Genomic DNA, 21,775 nt, shown 5'->3' with positions numbered 1-21,775 from the left:
TTGTAGATATCCGTCGCATATTCCAAGTGAATAATTACAGGATGCTATATACATCCTAGAACACACAACATGTATCAACTGTAAACCCAATCACATGTTCTGAACAAAGAGAAAGAAAGAATAGTCAATCAAACAATATTTCCAGCTTGCTTGTATTACCCTGAACACACAAAGTATTCTCCCGAAGTTCCAATTAAAATTTTTAGCATGAAGTTCTTCCATCTGCAATACACTACTACTCATTATTTAAAATATCAATATCACTCGCTAATCCGTTTCCCAAGAAAAACTCCCACTTGCTTCGCTCCTGCATATTCAATCCTGTCCCTTCCCATACCTATTCCCATTCCTATTCCAATATTGAATTACCCACCGATATCCGTATGCCCCAATAATCATAAAATGCCTATCCCACACGCACAATCATTCAATGATGGCCTCGACCATAGCATCAAGTATTTGCTCACCGTTTGGCAAATTCCAATGCCACCACCATCCGTCGCCCTCCCACCAAGCGATGTCTCTTCCCTTCTTCCACTTCTGCTCCAGTACCTTTCGGACTTTCTCATCACCACCTATACCACCACCCTCCTTGTCCATCCATTCTCTTTCTGCCTTTTCTTTGGCCTTCTTAACCACAACCTCATCATCTTCACATCGATATAAATCGCACTTTGAGCACTCCGTACAACGCCTTCCACCATTTGGTCGAAAGTGTTCACAGAAATGCCGATACCCTTCCCCAGACCCAATATCCTTACGACAAACATAACACATTTGATATCCACAAACACAGGTTAATTTATTGCAACCAGAAGATTTCACAAATGATGTGTTGCAACGCGGACAGGTACGTTTGATCGCCAGGGACATTGCAAGCTCGACTTGCGTTCTTAGGGCAAGTAAAGAAGACTCGTGACAGATATGAATATCGTTCCATGCTTTTGAGCACGAAATACAGGAAGATCTCCCACATCGTTGATTTTGACAAACAAATTTGAGACCATGTTGCTTCCTACGCAAGCGGATAACTGAGTCCTTGAATTGCTCGACAGCATAGTCGCCAAAAGTTTGTTTCGAGGAGAGACATAAAAACAAGAAAGAAAAGAGAATACAAAAAGGTAAAAGGAAGGGTATCATGCCAACGCCCAAAACCAAAAATGGAACAGTATAGATAGATGACGGACCAAGTCGTTTCAAACGCCAAGATCTTTGCGATTCTGGGAGATATATCTCGTCAATCTCAGCATAATTGCAGAATGGACAACGTATAAGCGGCAGTCCAGTTTTCATGAGACTGTCCTCGATTAGACGTTCGTCCAGCTTCCGCAAAATCTCCTCGCCCCTATCTTCTAGAAACGCTCTTCGCACCTGCGCCTGGGGAATACATCCTTTGCATTCATCCGTCATGGCCGCAAGGCACCTTAGTGTTCCACCGTTGAGATCAATGTTCCTTTGCCATCCTTGTCCAAAAATAGCTTCATTACCTGCATGTCTTATACACTGAAAGCATATAAAATGGCCTCCAATATCACACGCAGTGAGTTCTTCAAATGCATATGCAGTATAACAACATCCACAGTCGTGCAAGGCATCCTGTTCTTCTGCCTCATGGTTATTTATTTCCAGTGCCAGAGCATGATCTTTCTCCTCTCGTTCCGATACTTCTCGTTCCTGCAATGGTACAATAAGAGAATCAAATAGCTCTTTATCCAATTCCGGCGATCCCGTGGTCTTGATAGCTGGTATTATAGAACCTTGTCCAGTTGACTGCCAAACCACGAGAGGATGGTGCCCTGCTTCGACCGCCGTCAGAGGCTTTCGGCGAGAGAAGAATGATGATATGGTAAAGCGCCAAGACTTCGAAGACAAATCGACAAGTGTAGGTCGAGCCAATGTGTATGAATGATTACGTTCCGCCAACACTGCATTGATCGTCGATCGCGGTAGACCCTTAAATTCATAATATGCCACTGTCCTTACAGCCTTTTGATATCCTTCTGTCCTGAACTTCTCTTCTACAGGCACATGGCCCTTGGAGTCCTGTTGATTAGCCTTATCTTCCTCACCAGCAGTCTTCTCTTTTTCTTTCTCCTTCAACGCGACCCTATATCGTCCCCTCACATATTTCATCTTATGTTTAAGCAGAGCTTCCGTCACGACAGCCAATCTAGATTCTTCTTCAAAGCTCGAGAGCATCTCACGAAACACCTCGACTTGCACATCGGGGAAGATAGCCGCAAGCGCTTCGAGACTCTGGTTCAACTCGCGAAGGTCGGGTATTTCGGCATCTAGGGGTGGAAGGTTTTCCTTCGCTCGGATATATTGACTCCCTGCCGGATCCGCAAACGCAGATGCAGTTGTCGCTGCAGGCGAAGTACTTCTTCCTCTATCATGAGAAGTCGATGAAGGTTGTTGTGATGTTGAATCAAAGATGGCTGTGGCTGAAGGATGAGAAGTGTTTTGGTTGGTTGACCTGAGAATTCCCGAGAACACCATCATCATGGATTGTTCCTGTGATAAAGAGTATCACATTGTATCCGAGAGATCGTGTATAAGAGAGAACTTTTATGTTCTTAATAATCACTTTAATTAAAACTTAATGTATGTAGCGATTTGTTGTTGATGTTGAAGAGAAGCCGGCCGTATACGAAAGAATTATGACGCGGGATTAAAGGAAGGGGAGGACTATTCTGTTTGGCCGACAGGGAACTGTTGAACCTTAAAAATGTGAAAAGTCGATTCCTAATTTGAGGAATTCCCTAAAATTGCAGGACCCTAAAGGAAACATCCCGATGGCATAAAAATTCTTTCAATACGTGATTTTAGGTTCCAAAAATTTCTAATCTTTATCTCTAACATTTGTGTTTGGTACAGAAAAAAGGCAAGCTTAGCTCTCAACTCTAAAATGCAACTTAGGTTTGTCCATCTCGTGATCCTACGATTTATCAAATATAATAATCCTCTACGCCTTTGAAGACTATGTTCACCACACAGCTCTACCATTACCAACCATTTCATAGAATCTCCTAATGCCCTTCTCCCCAGATCAACTAGTAGTAACTCCTGAGCGCCAAATTTTATTCATTCGCGACGAACCGCTCTTTAAAATATCTACTCCTTCCCTCTCTGTTTCACCTCAGATAACCGGACCAGAATCCCGCCTCCAACCCTTAGCTTTCATATTCCCCTCAATCGCCTTCCAAATATTCTCCACGACTTCCTTATCCCTCCACCTACTGGCCGGACCTGCTTGTGGAGTCCATCTTTCAACTTGCGAAGCTAAGACTCCACTTCCCCATCCCTTGACTGTATCCGGGAGACTTTCTCCTCTGAATCCTACAAATACGCCTAGAGTATTCCTGAATAAATCCGTAGGCTGTGGCCATTTATAATTTTTAAATTGCCAAATCTGTCCAGTAGTGAAGACAGCCACAACCATCGACCAATACTCAGGCTTGAATTTCTCTGGTGAATCCACAATAATGAAACGAATTGGCCGCGCAGGATCTATGGAGGGTATGGAACGTACAATATGTAAGATGGAGGCTGACGAGCTGGACGTAGAACTTGCAGAATCTGGGGGGATGAATGCGCCGCCTTCGAGGAATGATTTGATATTAGACATGCGAAGAATAGAAGACGCAGATGGAGAGAGAAGTATGATGGGATCTGGACGGCGAGCGGGAGCTTTAAGATTATGGGCGAGTGCTGGGTTGTTTGCAAGATTTTGTGCGGCGGCGTGTGAAGATTTGCGTGAGAGGAATGGCGATGCGAGTTTGCGAACGTGAGAGAAATCCTATATTAAAATGAATTAGTTTTCACCTCCAAACAAATATTACTTCCTGCAGAGATCAAGACATAATAAAAAGCACATACCGTGGGTTTAATCCCTCTTAACACACTATTCCTATCTCCCATCCTCCTTTCACCACTATAAATCTCCGCCAACCTAGGATCAATATTTTTACCCTGTCTCCCCGCAGCACCACTAGTAACTGGAACTATACCCCCAGCGGCCCCAGAAGCAACCTGTGCCGACGCCGTCGCATTTGACGTATCCGAAGCCAAAGGCTTAATATATTGCGATTCATCCGACGCGCCCTCCAACCACGTAATAAGATCCAAACGTTCCACAAACGACAAATTTTGAATTTCACCCCCAGCACCACCCTCTCCTGCAAGTTGCGCGCTCAGTGCCGATGATGATGCATTATATTCCGGAATCGCAAGTTCGCGTTGCTGCCACGCAAAGTAGATGCTGCGAAGATTGACAGGCTTGTCAGATGATATGAAACGTGTGGGCGTCGTAAGTGGAATCGATACTTGTAGAGGCGAGGTGAAATGTAAGTAGGTTGCTGTTGCTAAACTCAGGTCGACTGAGGATGCTGAAGAGCCATCTTCTGTGGTGGTGGGTATACAAGGACTTTCTGAGGCGATTGATTGGCGCAAGAGGAGTAAAGGGTCTTGATCGGAAGCTGACATTATAACCGATTCGATTGATACCACAAGATGGGATGGCTTTTGTTTGATGTTACTTGGATGGAAGAAAAAGCAAGATTGCTCAAAGGTGAGCTCTTGCTGCTTGTCGCGATCCAAAGAAATTACGGCTGCCGACTCGAACCATAAGCGAACTGAATATTCTCGGCTGTAAAAGATCCCCCTTTACGAGCCAACCGTGAGCTCTGTCACAAAATTTTTAATAACTAGAGGTGTATGTAAATAAGATTACAGAAAGTTTGTTTACCACTGTCCAAGCTGGAAGGAACTACAAGAAGAAGGCAAAACGATATGCAGAAATTCGTTCAATTTAGTGACTACGATACAGTTGCCAATCTCCACCCGGTATCATTTATTCGTCCATAAGTTCCTGTAGGTCCTATCCAGCAACCAAAGCTCAGGATGACCATTTCTAGCCCTAATCTGATGCCGTCACTACTATCTCAATATCGGGTGTATGACTTCTACTGGTATTAGGCGAATGACCTCTGTTTTTGCCGCGGCCATGCAATGGACACATTCCCTGCCCTTTGCTTATGTGCAGAGGGTTCGCTGGACAGAGAGGACTGTTAGGTAAGTGATCAGGGACGTTTAGTTCAAAATTCTGGGCTTTTGGGATATGTTGTGATGCAGAACATCTCACAGTCGAAGATCCCCTCACTGTGGAACATTTATCGGAATCTGACGATTCGCGACGACTTCCTGGGGTCAACAGTGTTGGGGTCTTCAGAAGGTTTCGCAAGGCCGAACGATTCGTGTCGCGTCGCGGTCTTGCTGCACCCATACCAGGTTTGTCCGATACTTTGTGCTCGCTGTCATACGGAAACATGTTTGGAAGAAAGCCACGCCGTTCTCGCTTGGGAGACCATTGCGGCGTGTCATGGCGTTGTGCTTCCTAGGTTCTTGTTGTCAATTCATATCCGGCACAATATAGTAAAGTCCCGTGTTTATGGCTTTGATCAAAAGAGATGTGAAGTGGCTATTGAAAATCGCAGAACTGCATCGACGGCGATGGTGACAAAAAGGGCACTTACAGACGGTAAAAAGGTAGGTGCATCATGGTCCGATATTTCAACTGGAGATGTCAATACAAAGTTTCACATGTCATTTCACTCCGGATCAATTACCTTTCACGTAAGATTTTCCTGCTGTGCCAATATAACGAGATCCAGATTTTGGTGTCCCCATTGGTGTTTTTCCAGCCAATAGATCACATATGGAACTAGTTGCAGATATTGAGTGGTCAGATAATCTCCGGTGCCATGGAGCGCCCAATTTCCATCGGCGTTTCGATCCATCAGATGCATTCGAAGATGCTGTAGTTGATGGTCCACCATGAAGCTTATCAGCGTGTATATCGAAATAGCCAACGACGCCTTCGAGAACTCGAGCAGTGTGAGTAGTAGATGAAGTAACTCCTGAAGACCCAACAGGTGGTGTCTCGGCCTTCTGTATGAATCTCATTAGTCAATCATCCTAATGGAACAGATCATTCACGCATACAATTTTCTTTCTTCTGCCGAAGGGGACTGCAAGATGTCGTCTTTCGATTATGTTGCGCTTTGTCTTATCATACAGCCCTTCAAGCTCTCCCGAGGGCGAAACGTAACGTGGATAAGTCGGCGATATCGAATTCAACGTATTCAGAAATTTTTCGCTCTTACTTGAAGAGATAGCAGATCCATGGATAGAACCCTTGAACGATTGAGCGGAATACTGCTTAACGACTTTGGAAGAAAAACTCCCCCAAAATCTCCTAGAGCCTTTTGGCGAGGTAGAATCCTCAGAGTCATGGCTCTGGCGCTCAGCAGCTCTCGAAAACAAATGACTTTTACTATTTATACGCTCTGGATTCTCTGTAGGGCTTACAAATTCTGACAATTCTCGCTCGGCCCAATATCCTGCTGGAAACCACACCCATTCATAACCCGCGCGCGCAGGTCGAGGTGGATCAATCGATTGTTGTGGGATAGCTGGTTTTGCATCAAAACTTCTGGTAGTGTTCCAATCCGAGTTACTATGAGATAGACCTTGCATTAGTGTTGTGTTAATGGAGTCAATGGGCCTCGGATCGAAAAGCCTCGTAGTATTCCAATCTTGCACATCTTGTCTTGGGGACTTTGGGTCTGCAGCACTTTCGGGTGTGTCCTCCGAGGTGTCCCCCTTCGGAACCCCTTCTGGAATCTCTGGTGAAATCTGCTTCCAGAAAGCGGATAATGGGGACGGATAGACTGGCGATTCTTCGCTCACTTTCTTTGCCCGTTTTACCGCCTTTGAAGTAAAATATGACGAGCCACGAAAACTGGAAGAAGATGTCGCAGAGGGATTGGCAGGAGGAGAAGTTGAGCCATCCGTGCTTTGCTGATGCCGGCGAAGACTTGGACGTTTCAAGACGCTTTGCGCCATAAGATTACCGTGTCTTGACGTTTATGGGATGTGCCATGGGATGATGTAACGAATGTAGGGAAGTGTAAAAGATTTGTATTAGGATAAAGAGTGCGGAAAAAAGAATATGCAGTTTCGGTTTGAAAAAATGACTATGTCCTCTTAACTGATGCAGGAATGCAAGTCGTCCATGCTTCTTTCGGATCTAAGGAGGAGAACCCATCGGCCAACCATATTTTGGCAGGCACGTTGAAACAGTAGTTATGCAAAGGTAGGTATAACTTTATTCCCACGAAACCTGCGGGAAATACTGCGAGATTATAACGATGCCTCGAAGCGATCCAAAGCCATCATCATATTCGGCCTTCCCAGGCTGTTATCAATTTTTCATACCAAGGTCGTAAGCATATGACATGTGTATGAGCATATAACTATACATCAAATATTCAGCATTGAGGTAAACTTCTCAAAATAAAAAAGTAGGGATTAAGAAACGTCAATCAAGCATTCATGAGATGCCAGGCGCTGGCCACCTTTGGAATGATAAATATCTACTTCGGTTTAAACGCTGTATGAATATATCCGTATCAGAATCATTATAGACAAGCTATAGACAAGCTATACAGAAGTTTTACATACCCCTGCACGTCTCCTCTCTCCTCCGCACTACTCCCATCCAAACGCCCTTTCAAATCTGCCCAAACTCATTGCCATCTACCCGCTCCCACTCTGCTCAACCTCTTTCGCAACTTTAGCCTCCATTTTCCTCCTCGCTGCCAGGATCATCTCTTCTCTCCTCCTCTGCAAAAGCGCCTGTCTTTCATTTTTGTTGGAACTCCAAGCCTGTCCTCCTCCCTGCTTCTGTTTCGATTCTCGTTCCTCGGCTTCTCGTTTTTCCGCCTGTTCCTCTGCTAGCTTAGCTTTCAGATTATATCGCGTTATTAAATCTGGTTGGCTAGGTTTGGAAGGTTGGACTGAAGTTGAAGAAGCGACTGGGGTTGATGGGAGCGGAGGTTGGAACGATTGAGGAGGCTTTAGTAGTTTGTGTTAGCGGGTGTAATTTAGATGGTTTAAGAGAAGAGCATAAATAGACAGGTTTGTTCCGCAACATGATAACATGAAGAAGATATGGTAATACTCACAACTTCTAAGCCTCTACCACTCAATATCCGCTCCGTGGTAGCCACCACATTTCCTCCATTCCGCTGTAAATCCCACATGATATTCCTCCTCGACACCTGCGGAAACATCTGCTGTATACGCTCTACATCTGCTTCTCGCGCTCGCACATTATTTGCGCTATTGCGATTGGAACCCGACGATGCGGTATTGGAGCCGGAGAAAAATAGATAACGTACGGCGAATGCCCCGACCAGGATTACGATCAGAAGCTGCGGTATGTTGATTGTTTGATCGGACATTGTAAAGTCGGAAGCTATCAAAGTCGTGGGTATGTATGTACTATGCTGGATGATGAGATGAGTTGGCTGATTGGGGTATCTTGAGCTATGCTGATCAATGAACGGAGGTCCAAGGGAACATGAGGAGATATCAATTGTGTCGAAGCTTATAGAGTGCGATAGCTGGTTTTTTTTGCTAAAATATATTGTCTGTGGCTGAACGAAAATCTAGAGCAAGTTGTTTGCACCTAGAAGTTCTAGAGAGCTTCGAAATAGTATGTCACGAATTATCAAACTAAGGACTCGGGTGTAATGATAGACAAGTAGGTCAATAATTGATAGAGGTGATTATTCATCTGGTTGATGCTCCGAAGTATATCCGAAGTTCGCCAGTCGCTCCTATTATGGTTTTGCCTGCACCTGCCACTATCTACACAATATTGGCCGTACAGAACTTGATCTAGCAAGTAGTAATTCAGGATTTCATGTAAATACAGGACTTTGGCTATTCGAAAATATTTAAGATATAAGTATATCAATTACTGCCCCTAAACACTCCATAATTCTATAATTCCATCAATTCGAACTATATATCCATTCCTTCCATTTCCTTCCTTTCAATCATAACCTCCACAAGCTCTCATGGGTATCATATCAATCCGCACTTTTACACCATAAACCAAGTAGCCGAGACGACCGCCTCAATCTCATATCATATATACCGCAGCATCTCCACATGTTATATTCACCTCTCATTAATTCCTCATTACATTGCCCCATAATTCAATTATCCTTCCAACTCGGCATGATAAGCTGGTAACTGTGAAACCACCCTATTCCCCATATCCTGCCTTCCAGACTCGTCACTCCTTTCGTGCACAGGAGGCGAAGTCCTATACTCTAACTGGGAAGAAGCACTGCGGTGATGACCGGGGACTCTCTGAGTTGCTGCGTTTAGTGGCCGGTACGTATTCCACATATTGCTTCCCGCTGGATTTTGCCACGATGCCACCCTTGCCCTATTACTCTCATTACGGACGTCACTAGCAGGACTTTGGTAAGACATGCGACCATTCGAAACTTCTGGGCCGTGTATAGAAGCATTCCAGGATGATGCACTTTCTCGGCGAGGGTTAAGCGCTCGGGGATATGCTGAGGGATCATATTTAGGATAGATTGGCTTTTCGTTACAGTCGGGCTTCGCTTGATTTTGAGGCGGCCCAACTCGAAGGGCTGGAGGTACTTCCGAGACCTGTGACAGCGAGGCCGCTGGTGGATTGGCTTTTGGTGTTTGTGAAGCCTGCGTGTTTTGCATAGCGAGTGTGGTGTATTGTGGTGAGCCAACTTCCGACCCTGCAGACGCACTATCATTGCCATAGTCACTGGCAGGAGAATATGCAGTTGGTGTTTGGGAAGACGGCGTTTGTGACGAAGAGGGTCTCGATATGGTGAGTTCCGGCATACTAAATGTCTCCTCATTCAGTCGAGAATTTCTGATAGAACGATCTAGCATCTGGGCTTTGACCACTAGACGCTCAACTAACGCGGAGTGTGATTTTTTAATGGTCTTCTTGACAAAACTTGTCATAACGATATTGCATTTCATATCCACATCTTCTCTCAACCATAGCCCATCGAGAGGTACACCAGCCCCCATTTCAACCGGTGCAACAGGCTCCCCTGGTAATGATCCACCAAGAGTCCACTTTCCTCTTATATTTAATCCCATAGGCGCATAGCAATGTGTTTGCAAGCCGTTCTCGAGATCATGAAAGCAGCAGGTGTAGGAAACTTTGCCAGACATCAGTCCTCCAGGAAGGTATTGTACTCGATCAGTTAAAGAGTACCATAAGCAATGATATTCCTCCGCAGTAGCATTTTGTGGGGGTTTGATCGGGTGTCGCTCTTCTACGAGAGGATTCAAATCTATCATTTCAGTGTGCGAGCGCAAAGTTTCCATCACTGTTTCTCGTGTGATACCTGATGGTAACGGCGTCACTGTTGTAAAGACAGTCCTTTTAGACATAGTGCGAGATGACGCTTGTAAGTAGAACTGGTAGAAGGCCGATCAAAGAGGACGAATAGAAAATCGCACGATTTCAAAGATACCGGAGTAGACAAAAAGATGTAAGATGTAAGAAAGACGATGATGAAAACGGCATGTACGGAGAATATGAAACTGTAGGTTAGATCTTCAAGAAACACACAAACATAAATGATTTCAATAACCTTATTATCCACAGACGACATACAAAAACCCCGCCGCAAAACCAAAATCTAAATTCACCTTGTCCTACCTTGTCCTACCTAGGTACATAAATATATGATATGAGATGAGACGTCCACCATCCCTCCAAAATACAAGAATAGAGTTTCCCCCCCCCAACCCCCCCCCCAAAATCCGACAAATCATCTTATCGACATGATTTTATATGGCGTAACCAATTACAGTGATTTCAGTGGCTGATGCTGCTGCGGACAGCTCATCTTTTTCGGCTGTGTTTTGATTCCGGGGCCATAGCATATGTATGTACTCCGTATGTAAGCTCACGGCGCAGCACAGAGTAGGGTATGTAAATGTTGAGAGGAAGAGAAAAAAAAATTTGTTTGTTATTTCTGTTGTTCTTTGGGTTGGGGAGGATTTTGAACCCTTTATGAGTAAAGTTGTTGAATTATATTTGATTAAGATTTATTAACTTTAACAATTCATGATCAGTCTTGTAATATCCAGATTCCCTTATAATAAATATGACAAAGAAGTAGAAGAGGATTTTGGTACGGCTTAAAACCAAAACATCAACTCCAATTAATGAAATAATCTTATTTTTGGTGATTAGACACTGCAGAGCAAAACTTATGCAGCTTCATGGCGCTTTACATGTATGCATACGGAGTAGCTATAGCCCTACTAGGTTAATTTAGGGGTCCTTGCAGAATAATCTCTCATGGGTTGGTGGATCAATTTTGGGGTATTCGTAGCTTTCTCGTCCAGTCTGGGTATGTTAAATCGATTATTGTTCAATTTCCAATCCAGTAAGGTGAGTTATATAGATTTTATAGGTAGATATATAGACGATTCAACTGAATTCAATGTATTGATTAGGTATATAATACTTCTAATCAATTCAATGAAGTCAAATCTTCGCTCAGTCCCGATTAATTCTCTCAATATTAATTAATTCATTATTGGACCGTGACAATAATCTAAACTATTGAAAATACCAAGAACAAAATAAGCCAGTCGAGGTTATAAATTACACATCTTTCCATTGCTTAGCATACTCGAGTCGTGTCTCATCTACCAGCAAATATAATAAAACTCCCATCCCATCCTGGAGGGTATATGTGCGATAGAAGCCGAAACCATCCTACCCTATGCGTATAAATCTAAAGCATGAACGCTAATTTACAATCAATATCTTTCTCAACTCCCTCATAATTACGAAAGCAAGTTTCTAATTACAAAGCAGCCATAACCATAGCAGCAGCAGCACCTCCGACAACCCATTGCGCCTTAGCAGTAATCATTGGCATACCTCCAGTAGAAGCAGTGGGGCCCGAAGCAGACGATGAAGCAGACGTGCTGGATTTACTTGAACCGCTTGCTGAGGCACCAGTCGCTGAGGCACCAGTCGCTGAGGCGCCAGATGTAGTTGGAGTGGCAGAACTGGTAGTACTTGCCAATCCAGCGGTAATGGTAACAGGAATGCCGGATAAGAGACTTGAGAAATCGGTACCAGTGACGGTTGTGCTAGCGTCTGAGGAAATGGTCGATGTACCGCTAGACTCGACGTTGATGCCGGTGCAGTAAGCGGAAGAGGAATTGGAGATGACGCAGCCGACGCTATATTCACTAAAGAGATAGGTGTTAGTATTAGATCTAGATCTACAGTCGTGATTTGCGAAATAGGTACATACGCGTGACCAGATCCTGTTGGTGCAGCATCAGAAGCAGTTTGAATCATGGTAATGTCAAAAGCATAATCAATCGTGTAAACATATGCGATTGTGGATGGACCTTGGGTAAAGGTAAAGCTATCTGGAATACCACAGTCGTCTTCATCGTCAAAGTAAGCCGAGGTTGGCGCAGCACTGGCGGTTGTAGAACCACAGGTAATTGAATACGTAGTGGCGGTAGCGTCCTAGAAAATCGAATATATGGTTAGAAAAGATTCGCGATTCGATTCCACTGTTCATGATGTGACCTACGGAAGCAATAATTGAACCAACGAATGGAGGTTGATCATCACCACCGTCAAATCCCATAAGATGGAGGTTGACAACTGAGCTGGTCTGAGCAGTAACAGTACCCATAAGGGCAACTACAAAGCTTGTGATAGCGACTGCGTGCATATTTGCGGGACCTTGACGATTATTGTCTTAAAAAAGAAGTTAATCAAGGAAATAAGTTGAAGTGAGGAAGAAAGATGGAGTATTTAAGTGTTGTATACTGCTTATTTACCACTTGAGACACCAACATAAATCCTCTACTACACCCTTGCATATTGAAAAATAAGCTTAATTTATTATTTTACCCTTGGGAAACTTCTGATTGGGTAAATAAATCATTTAATCTATTGACTGTCCTTACGGTTACTGGTCAGGGCTCTTTTGTCAAAGTCATCACAGCGGTTGCTTCTACGATTCCCTTGAAAATTCATGTCCCTTTATTCCTATTTAGGAATCCCAACACTGGGGTCGCAGTATCACGTAAGGTCTAAACGGGTTATCGGTTATGGGGATAAAATTATTATGTACTGCGTGAGAATACGGAGGAATGATATGATATAAAAAGTACTTGTATGGGACTCTGCATATGAACTTCGTATCGCAGTCCATCCAGTCGATGAATGATTGAATTGCTTTAGGACAACTCAAATAAAGGGGCAGTAAACAACTTTGTCGGCCGATTTTCAAGACACAGTCAAGTAAGTCTAGCTACCTATTCCAACCAAATTTACTCGCATCGCACTGCAATGCCAAGAATCGTGAACAAGCCCCCTTTGATCATCTTCCATCGGAAGTGGGATGAAGTGGATCATATCATCCGCGATATGTTCAAGCTCCAGGCACCAGACACAATTTTATAAGCGGCATTGCGGCACAGTCCGGAAATGGGCACACTGACCTTGAGGGCTAGATGTAGAAGAAAATGAGAAGCATATTAATGCCATATCTTCTTTTTATGCGACAACATGATCATCATCGTGGATGGTCGATGGATTCTCTCTCGTGAACATCATTCGTTACCGCCAAATACTTCCCCGAGTTGACCCTTCCCCCACTCCATACCAAATGGCCGGGTAACCAAACATTGCTTGCTGTCCATTTACCACGAGGCCGATCTTTGGGGATCTGAATGGCAGTGGGTCGACTCCTCTAAATATTATGGAAATTTTCACGCACGTACCAAGAAACCAAGAAAATCATATGTGGAATTTGACTCCAATTTTTTTTTCAATTCGTCGGATATATTTCCAGGGATACAAACTTTATGTGAAGATCAATAACTTTATTCAGAGCTCATCTGAAGTACGCTTGGGAACGTTTGCATTCTTTGTCTAGTGTCAAGGAATAGTCGTCCTATAAACAACAAATTATCTCAATTGAATCTTCGATTGAAAATATTCCCGAATCAAAATACACGAAATGGCACCGCTCATAGAATCTTTTCGCATTTTCAGTATCGAGGGTTAGTCCCAAAATTCGTAGCAAAAGGGAAATCTCGTGGGAAGACTTGGACAAACTCCACCATCAACCTTCCTTCCATTTTGATACTCGGATCTCTTTCCCGCGAGATTGCCAATTTTGCATAATATCCATGCCGCTAGAAAGGGAGAGAATGAATACAAGCGAAGAAGTTGACCCGCTTCTCATATTTCTCCAGACCAATAGAGATGTTGTTTCTGTCCGAGCACTCACTTTTTCCACATCGTACTTTGACAGGTTACTTGCTCCAGCAAAGTTTTGAATCTTTTGTTGCATCTCGCACTTTGGAGGCGTTTGTCGATCTTGCTTGGCTTTGTGCCCGAGTCATGTAATGCATGCTTGTTGTCCTTTGCGGCCCGGATGATTTTTAAAACTGCTTGATATCAACGGGAATGAAAGAGATTTTGTCCGAATCAGTTGGGTTTTTCATGCTTCAAGCCTACTAGTTTGTTTGCGTTGAGGATCAAATAAGGTTTGAAGAATGTGGAGGGAACTGTCACTAGCGTGATTGGTCGTTAGCTTCTCAGATTTGTATCTTTCGCTTGCAAACTCTTATTGCCTCATTCTCTACGTCTCTTCAACTTCCTAGTTTTAGGAAATTCATGTCACTAGTTGATTGTAAATCATCCGTCTCGTAAAAGTCCCTCTCCTTACATTGCTCCGATTCTGTTGACATAAGGTGTTCACTAGTATAACAATGGCACGGTGCTTGTTTCCTTGACGCACTTATTGGGCATGATTCTTACGGCTATTTCCCATCCTTATAAGTTGTAAGATAGTTTCTATGTATCCATCTATTTCGGCTAGCTTCTAGTTATATCTAGTTCTTAATGCTTCTGCTACGTCTAGGTCTTTTTTGAAAATATATTGTCAAGCATGTGAAAGTTGAACTTTTAAGTTTACTTGAGAAAGAATCTGCTTGAAGCATATATCAATATATCACTCTTACTTGGATTACCGTTCTGCAGATTTTAAGTTGTCTGGGTGTTTTTTCCAATTGTGGAAGTTTCCTAAACAGATAACTCTTTTTGGCACACAAGCTTGACATGTAACCTTGACACAAAAGTATTCATATTCGTCAACTTAGCAGAATGTTTTGTTAAGAGCCTTTTCTCCGCCTCTTAAAGTAGCTAACACTATGCCTCAAGGAGGTATAAAAGGTATCAACATGAAATTTGCTATCTACTGCAGGATGCAATGCTTGCAAAAGACGTTGACCGCTTCATTTCCGAAGTAATTACACTCTACCTGAGCATTTATCCTCAACATGAGACAACTTCGGCCTCATTTTCTTCGCAAAATAGCAATCTGTCAATTCAATTCGTTTACCCAAACTTGTTGACCTAGTTTCACTTTTTGCGTCGTCTGCTACATCTCGGAAAAAGCGCGTTCCTTCTGAAAATTCCCACATAAAGATTCAGTCACACATTTGACTTGTCTACAGTGGCTATTTATCCAGGATATGATCTACAGACGCACATTTTAATCCTAGATATCATTTATTCCCATTAGGAGAGCTTCTAAGGTGCCGAGGCTTTATTTTTCTTCTTTAAAAAAGAGAGAATCATAGGTAGAGCCTAGTAATTATGCTCTGGACAACAGGCGAATGATTACTTTACTTGATCTCGTGTCACGTCTCAGTCCTATCACCATTGCAACCAGTACTTCATACTTGAATGTATATATACTAGAGTGGCATAAGGACAATGAAGAGCGGCAAAACAACAAATTTATTTTGGATGCTTTGCAAATTTGCAGCCGAGTCCAAAAATATTGACTATTGACTCCACCACAACGCAAACGTCACGTTCTGTTTGTTTTCTGAGCGGGTGCGAACTTCTCTAGTCCTCCTACGTCAGGATTCACATTAGGAATTCAGTTTCTTCTTCCGTCAAGCCTTGCGGTTCCCTGTTCGTCGTGTTCACCATAAATCGAGTTTTCAGGTGATTGCATTAGCAATATTTTCAATTCTTTCTTCCATCCTGGCTTCGCTTATTGGGCTGTCGCCAGCGATTACAATGTGAATGTGTGCTGATCTAGAATTGTATCAATTCCAAGTAGTACATAGAAGATAACCTTCCCAACAAGCAAGACTGAAGTTTTGCTTGAAGTGATTTCCGCGTCAAATTTAAAGAAAAATCAATGCTCAACTATTAAATAGTCACCACAGATTAAAAATATTCCTCATGTGAAGTTTCGTACTTACTCAAAGCATGATCGCCATTTAGTCAACATTCCAAACCGGGAACAACCTCGAGGAAATCAGTCAATCTAAGCTTTCATAAGCCCTACTAGAATAGCAACCGAAAGATTCTTTCTCCATACTTCCAGACCAAAGTTGTTGGGTTTCTTGAGACTAGAAAGAGCATCAGATTGAATTGATTTATTTTCTAGCTAAGCAGTTAAGCTGCGAGCATATATTCAAAAAATGAAGGAATAGGTTGGGTATTCGGCCTTCGGAATTAAAGTGCTTTGAAATCAAAATATTGAAAGCAAACAAACAGTATACCAAAAAGGAAAGAATGAATTAAAAGTTGAGTTTTGTTTGCTCCTTATATGCATATGTACTATATATGCATATGCTGCCAAGATCCCAGGAGGTCAACAAAAGTCAATAAATCATCTGTGTTATTTTCCTCTACATAGAATTGCTATTTCTACGAATACAAGCGCATTCCACGACCTACTCACTCGACGCTTCAAGCTCTAATCACAACAAGAATCTAGACCTTTATATTCCCATCCGGATATTCTTATAGTTAATATTCTCGCTCTTATACGGAGTATTTTGGATGATATTTATTATATATATTGTATGCTAGCTTTCAATATACTTAATAGACAAATGGTGAAGTACCATACCGAGTATACTCTCTAGAGATCTCGTGTTGGGTTTCTTGAGACTAGAAAGAGCATCAGATTGAATTTATTGATTCTCTAGCTAAGCAGTTAAGCTGCGAGTATATATTCAAAAAAATGAAGGAATAAGGTTAGGTATTCAGCCTTCGGAATTAAAGTGCTTTGAAATCAAAATATTGAAAGCAAACAAACAGTATACCAAAAAGGAAAGAATGAATTAAAAGTTGAGTTTTGTTTGCTCCTTATATGCATCATGTAATATACATGCATATGCTGCCAAGATCCCAGGAGGTCAACATCTCGGCTCTTGATATTTCATTCGGTTGAAAATAGGCCTGGGATGAGTATCAGATTGATTGCTCTCTTTTAAAGTTCTATTATCTTGGAGTATACTAGTGTATCATCATATATGATGTTTATTTTAGAAACTCGTGGTACCTTAATAAAATCCTACAGATTCTTTTCCCCGTCAGTTACTCTGAGTATACCGTCCTCTATAGTGCTGTATTATAATGTCGAGAGATTAGAGGCGGCCGGATGAATATCAAACTGCCTTAATGAGGGGGAGTTTTATATGGTGTGATTCCTCTCTTCTTTCCCGCCTAGATGGTCAATTATGGTGAGATGTATTGTATTGTGCGAGATATATTGAAGTGTAAGGTATTAAGTTCTATTTTATTAATATTATTGTATTTTATACCGAATCCCAGACAAGACACCGCAGAAAGAGAACGCGATTACACATTTTAAGTTTATATATTCTTAAAATAACAATATAAATATCTATACTCAGTAAGATAATTCTAAACAAAAATCTGTAAGCTCTTATGTTACGAGGTTTGCCGTCTAGATCACGTGGAAGTGCTCTAGGCTCTCGAGGTGGTTTATAACTAGGCGTCAAGCAGGGACTTAAAGTAATGACAATGATGATATGCAATTCGTAACTAATAGTAGAGTATACTAAATGATTGATCTTGAGCACGAAGCTCTATACAGAGGAAATCCCATCTGAGGTTATATGGAGGTTTCGGGGCGGAGGGCTACTCAGTGAGGATCCAAGGCAGTGCATGTTGCTCCGGGTAACAAGAACACCCTCACGTGCTACCAATATCATGTGACTGACTCAGTGAGGATCAGCAAGCTCAGTACTGAGCCATACTGATCCTACTGATCAGCTAGAACACGAAGGTCTATATAATCAAGATAGATTTCCTTTGTATAGAGCTTCGTGCTCAAGATCAATCATTTAGTATACTCTACTATTAGTTACGAATTGCATATCATTATTGTCATTACTTAAGTCCCTGCTTGACGCCTAGTTATAAACCACCTCGAGAGCCTGGAGCACTTCCACGTGATCTAGACGGCAAACCTTGTCACACTCAAGAATACTGGGTAAAGTATCTTGTATTAGAAAATACTAAGCTAAGGAGAAAAGAAGAAGGAAAACAAGAGTAGAGAGTTTTCCTATGATTAAATACAAACGGGGCATGCCACGTGACCCGGAGGTGTGAGGCGTCACAAACCTCGTAACAGCTCAGTACTGAGCTCACTGATCCTCACTGAGCTAATCACGTGATATTGATTGCACGTGAGAGTTTCCTGTTACTCGGCGTAACAATAAAATAAATACTAATCTTTATATATTTAAATTTAAAATAAAATAAAATTATATAATATATTAAAAGAATAAGATTTTTATAATTCAAATATTATCAATATAAGGTTGATTACACAATTATATATCGAATTTTCTGATTTAACATCTGATTATAAATCAAATCTATAAGATGTTACGTTGCAACATTATAACTATTATCACGTGTTATAGGATCACATGAATAGTCTTGTGAAGGAGCGAGGAAGCGAGATTCGAATCTCGCTCCCCAGCTCCATCGCTCCAATGTTGGAATACGAAGGTTTATATAATCAAGATAGATTCTTTTTGTATAGAGCTTTATACTCAAGATCAATATCAATCATTTAGTATACTCTACTATTAGTTACGAATTGCATTATTGTCATTACTTAAGTCCCTGCTTGACGCCTAGTTATAAACCACTTCGAGAGCCTAGAGCACTTCCACGTGATCTAGACGGCAAACCTCGTAACAAAAAGCTACCCGGCAGAGTAGTATCAACATAAGATTACCCCAACCCATGACATATTTTTCCCCAGCTGAATATATAGTCTTACAAACTCGTCTACTTGCTTATAAATGACATCATATTATGCGGTATAAGGTTACATTATAATATTGCAGAACTTGAAAGAGAGAGATATACATTAATAAATTAATAAATCAATACTTAGATGTATAGATGTATAAATATATAAATATATAAATATAAATACAACCAACCCCATCCCAGCCCAGCACAGCCCGGTGTTGTTTCTCAATCAATCATTATAGACAATTGTAGATACATCTCAAATCCTCTATATACCATGTACATCCACATCCACATCCACACTCTCCTCACAAAAAATCTCTTCTCCTCTATACCAATCCTCCTCCTCCTCCTCATCTTCACAACACTCTACCTCATTCCCAATCATCTTTACCACCAACCGCATCTTCATACCGATATCCCCTACAACCCAAAAACAAACCCAAAAACAACACCAAACCCAAAACCAAAATGTCTCCACCTCCCCACCTCCTCCTCCTGGCCCAACAAAACAAAATGGAACCAACTAAACACCACCGTAAACGGACGATTAATCCGAGGAATACCCCTAGGCCAGCCCTGCTACGAAACACAATTTGATGCAGAGGAATGTGCTCGAGTGCGAGATGCGTGGATTAGTTTAGAATCTTAGTAAGTATAGTAATTTTATTATTTCGAGTTTGGATACAAGAATCATGACCAGACCCCGCCCCCTAACCCCTAAGAAAAAATCCGGAAGAGAAAAAAGAAGACATAAAAATTAATACTACTAGTAAAGTGAAAACGACCCCGTGAATATCATGGCTCCATATTGGCAGAATAATTCCTGTAATCCTATGGTAGCGACAAATACAGGCACAAATACAAATAATACCGATACCTATAATACCTGTATTTTAGGAAACCTCGCGTCATACGCTCTCAACATCAGTCATGCAGGAGATGTCATTTCCGGGCTTAAATTCGCACGGGAGAACAATATACGACTTACGATAAAGAACACAGGGCATGATTTTCTAGGACGATCCACCGGTGCAGGTTCATTAGCTTTATGGATGCATAATCTTGACGACATCGACTTTTTTAATTACAGTAATAATGCGCTTTATACAGTACCTGCAGTTCGCATTGGAGCCGGGGTTAGATATTCTGATTTGTATCCTGTGGCGCGAGAGTATGGGTATCGTGTTGTTGGTGGTTCGTGTTCTACGGTTGGGATAGCAGGAGGGTATACTCAGGGGGGTGGTCATGGACCCCTCGCCTCGGCATATGGAATGGGAGCCGATCAGGTATTAGAGTGGGAGGTGATAACAGCTTCAGGGCAGCATTTGATCGTGTCACCTATGCATCATGCCGATCTGTACTGGGCATTGAGTGGTGGGGGGCCCGGAAATTTCGCGGTAGTGCTTTCGGTGACAGTTCGAGTATATAATGATGGTCCTGCGGCGGGTGCGGCCTTCAGTGTCGTTAACAACGATAATAGCACGACGTATTGGGCTGCTGTTCAGGCATGGCTACAAACTCTGCTTGTGCTCGATACTATTAATGGTTTGGCTTCAGTCTCGACGATCACAGCTAATAGCTTTTCGCTGAATTTCACTGCGTTGCCAGATGTTACAACCACGGATAGTATCCACGCTGTCCTCGAACCATTTTTCACAAAGCTTGGACAACTCAATCTCTCAATCGGTAACAGCTACAGAGCCGAAGTCCATGCTAACTACGCCGAGTTCTACGATTCATTTGTTCTGCAAGAATTATATACTAGCAACATCACGGTCGGCGGTCGGAATGTTCCACGTTCGACAGTGCGAGATAAAGCCACTGGCCTTCCAGCGCTCATTGACGTTTTCCGCAAAATCACAGATGGCGGCGGAATAATAGTCTTGGCTGCAACCAACGTCGCACACAAGAACTACACTTCCAATGCCCTACTGCCGTCTTGGCGTGATGCGCTATTCTCCGTGGTACATATGAAACCGCTGGCCGAGAACGCTGAACTCGAGGATATCCGCAGAAACCAGGTACAACTCAATACATGGCAGGATATGCTGCGCGATATCACACCTGGGGGAGGTGCCTATATGAATGAAGCAACATGGGACAATGTGCATTGGAAGGCTGACTATTTTGGATCAAATTACGAGGCATTGCTAAAAGTGAAGGAGAAGTATGATCCGGAGTTTTTCTTTTGGGCAAATGCGGCAGTTGGTAGCGATGTATATTGGAAGGTCGGTGAAAACGGAGCATTGTGTCGTGTTTGATACAGGAAAGAGAGGTCACATATGTGAGGAAGCAGCGCAGGGGAATTGAGGGAGACGTAGAGAGGGAAGGAGAAAGAGAGCAGATAGCAATCGTAGTTTGGATGACATGAACATTGCTGGAAGGAATCCGCTCTCTGAAGAACTATCAAATGTCGTTGGGGAGTTGAGAAATATAGACTTGTGATTTGCAAACGAAACGATTGAGCTCAATGAAACGAATGATGCGGGCATTCGGAAGTTATGGAGTAACTCAAGTGTAATAAATATGACAAAACCGAACAAGACGGGAAAAATCTTCGTAACAAACAAAAATGATATACCAAGTATATAACTTCATTCTATCAACGACAATATTTAACAGATGACATTGGAATTACCCAATTGATGAAGAAAACCGTCCATCCTAGCATAATTCCCGAAAAAGACACACAAAACAATAAATCCGAAAACATCATCAACATATATATCCAAAAACAACAACAACAAG

The 21,775-nt window shown here is 42.3% G+C and overlaps 8 protein-coding genes across 8 annotated transcripts; 2 read left to right on the top strand and 6 right to left on the bottom strand.

Annotated features, from left to right (window-relative positions):
- Positions 1-423: 423 nt before the first annotated feature.
- On the bottom strand, positions 424-2,502 carry SS1G_07728 (hypothetical protein; the record flags this gene model as incomplete). The annotated part of the gene is made up of 1 exon (XM_001591053.1): positions 424-2,502. The coding sequence occupies one exon, from the start codon at positions 2,500-2,502 to the stop codon at positions 424-426; it is 2,079 nt and encodes a 692-aa protein (XP_001591103.1).
- A 637-nt stretch (positions 2,503-3,139) lies between these two features.
- Positions 3,140-4,485, bottom strand: SS1G_07727 (hypothetical protein; the record flags this gene model as incomplete). The annotated part of the gene is made up of 2 exons (XM_001591052.1): positions 3,140-3,799; positions 3,880-4,485. The coding sequence occupies 2 exons, from the start codon at positions 4,483-4,485 to the stop codon at positions 3,140-3,142; spliced, it is 1,266 nt and encodes a 421-aa protein (XP_001591102.1).
- Positions 4,486-4,918: 433 nt separating this feature from the next.
- On the bottom strand, positions 4,919-6,943 carry SS1G_07726 (predicted protein; the record flags this gene model as incomplete). The annotated part of the gene is made up of 5 exons (XM_001591051.1): positions 4,919-5,395; positions 5,535-5,575; positions 5,628-5,949; positions 6,004-6,517; positions 6,915-6,943. The coding sequence occupies 5 exons, from the start codon at positions 6,941-6,943 to the stop codon at positions 4,919-4,921; spliced, it is 1,383 nt and encodes a 460-aa protein (XP_001591101.1).
- A 656-nt stretch (positions 6,944-7,599) lies between these two features.
- Positions 7,600-8,306, bottom strand: SS1G_07725 (hypothetical protein; the record flags this gene model as incomplete). The annotated part of the gene is made up of 2 exons (XM_001591050.1): positions 7,600-7,917; positions 8,028-8,306. The coding sequence occupies 2 exons, from the start codon at positions 8,304-8,306 to the stop codon at positions 7,600-7,602; spliced, it is 597 nt and encodes a 198-aa protein (XP_001591100.1).
- A 766-nt stretch (positions 8,307-9,072) lies between these two features.
- Positions 9,073-10,311, bottom strand: SS1G_07724 (hypothetical protein; the record flags this gene model as incomplete). Its single annotated transcript, XM_001591049.1, has 1 exon — positions 9,073-10,311. One exon carries the CDS (start codon positions 10,309-10,311, stop codon positions 9,073-9,075), a length of 1,239 nt encoding a protein of 412 aa, XP_001591099.1.
- A 1,433-nt stretch (positions 10,312-11,744) lies between these two features.
- Positions 11,745-12,638, bottom strand: SS1G_07723 (predicted protein; the record flags this gene model as incomplete). Its single annotated transcript, XM_001591048.1, has 3 exons — positions 11,745-12,129; positions 12,204-12,427; positions 12,495-12,638. The coding sequence occupies 3 exons, from the start codon at positions 12,636-12,638 to the stop codon at positions 11,745-11,747; spliced, it is 753 nt and encodes a 250-aa protein (XP_001591098.1).
- A 2,494-nt stretch (positions 12,639-15,132) lies between these two features.
- Positions 15,133-15,231, top strand: SS1G_07722 (predicted protein; the record flags this gene model as incomplete). The annotated part of the gene is made up of 1 exon (XM_001591047.1): positions 15,133-15,231. The coding sequence occupies one exon, from the start codon at positions 15,133-15,135 to the stop codon at positions 15,229-15,231; it is 99 nt and encodes a 32-aa protein (XP_001591097.1).
- Positions 15,232-19,824: 4,593 nt separating this feature from the next.
- On the top strand, positions 19,825-21,288 carry SS1G_07721 (hypothetical protein; the record flags this gene model as incomplete). Its single annotated transcript, XM_001591046.1, has 1 exon — positions 19,825-21,288. The coding sequence occupies one exon, from the start codon at positions 19,825-19,827 to the stop codon at positions 21,286-21,288; it is 1,464 nt and encodes a 487-aa protein (XP_001591096.1).
- Between the last annotated feature and the right edge of the window lie 487 nt (positions 21,289-21,775).

This window comes from Sclerotinia sclerotiorum, genomic scaffold (genome assembly GCF_000146945.2).
Source record: "Sclerotinia sclerotiorum 1980 UF-70 scaffold_10 genomic scaffold, whole genome shotgun sequence".
Taxonomy (NCBI): domain Eukaryota; kingdom Fungi; phylum Ascomycota; class Leotiomycetes; order Helotiales; family Sclerotiniaceae; genus Sclerotinia; species Sclerotinia sclerotiorum.
This window is presented reverse-complemented; position numbering and strand designations above follow the sequence as displayed.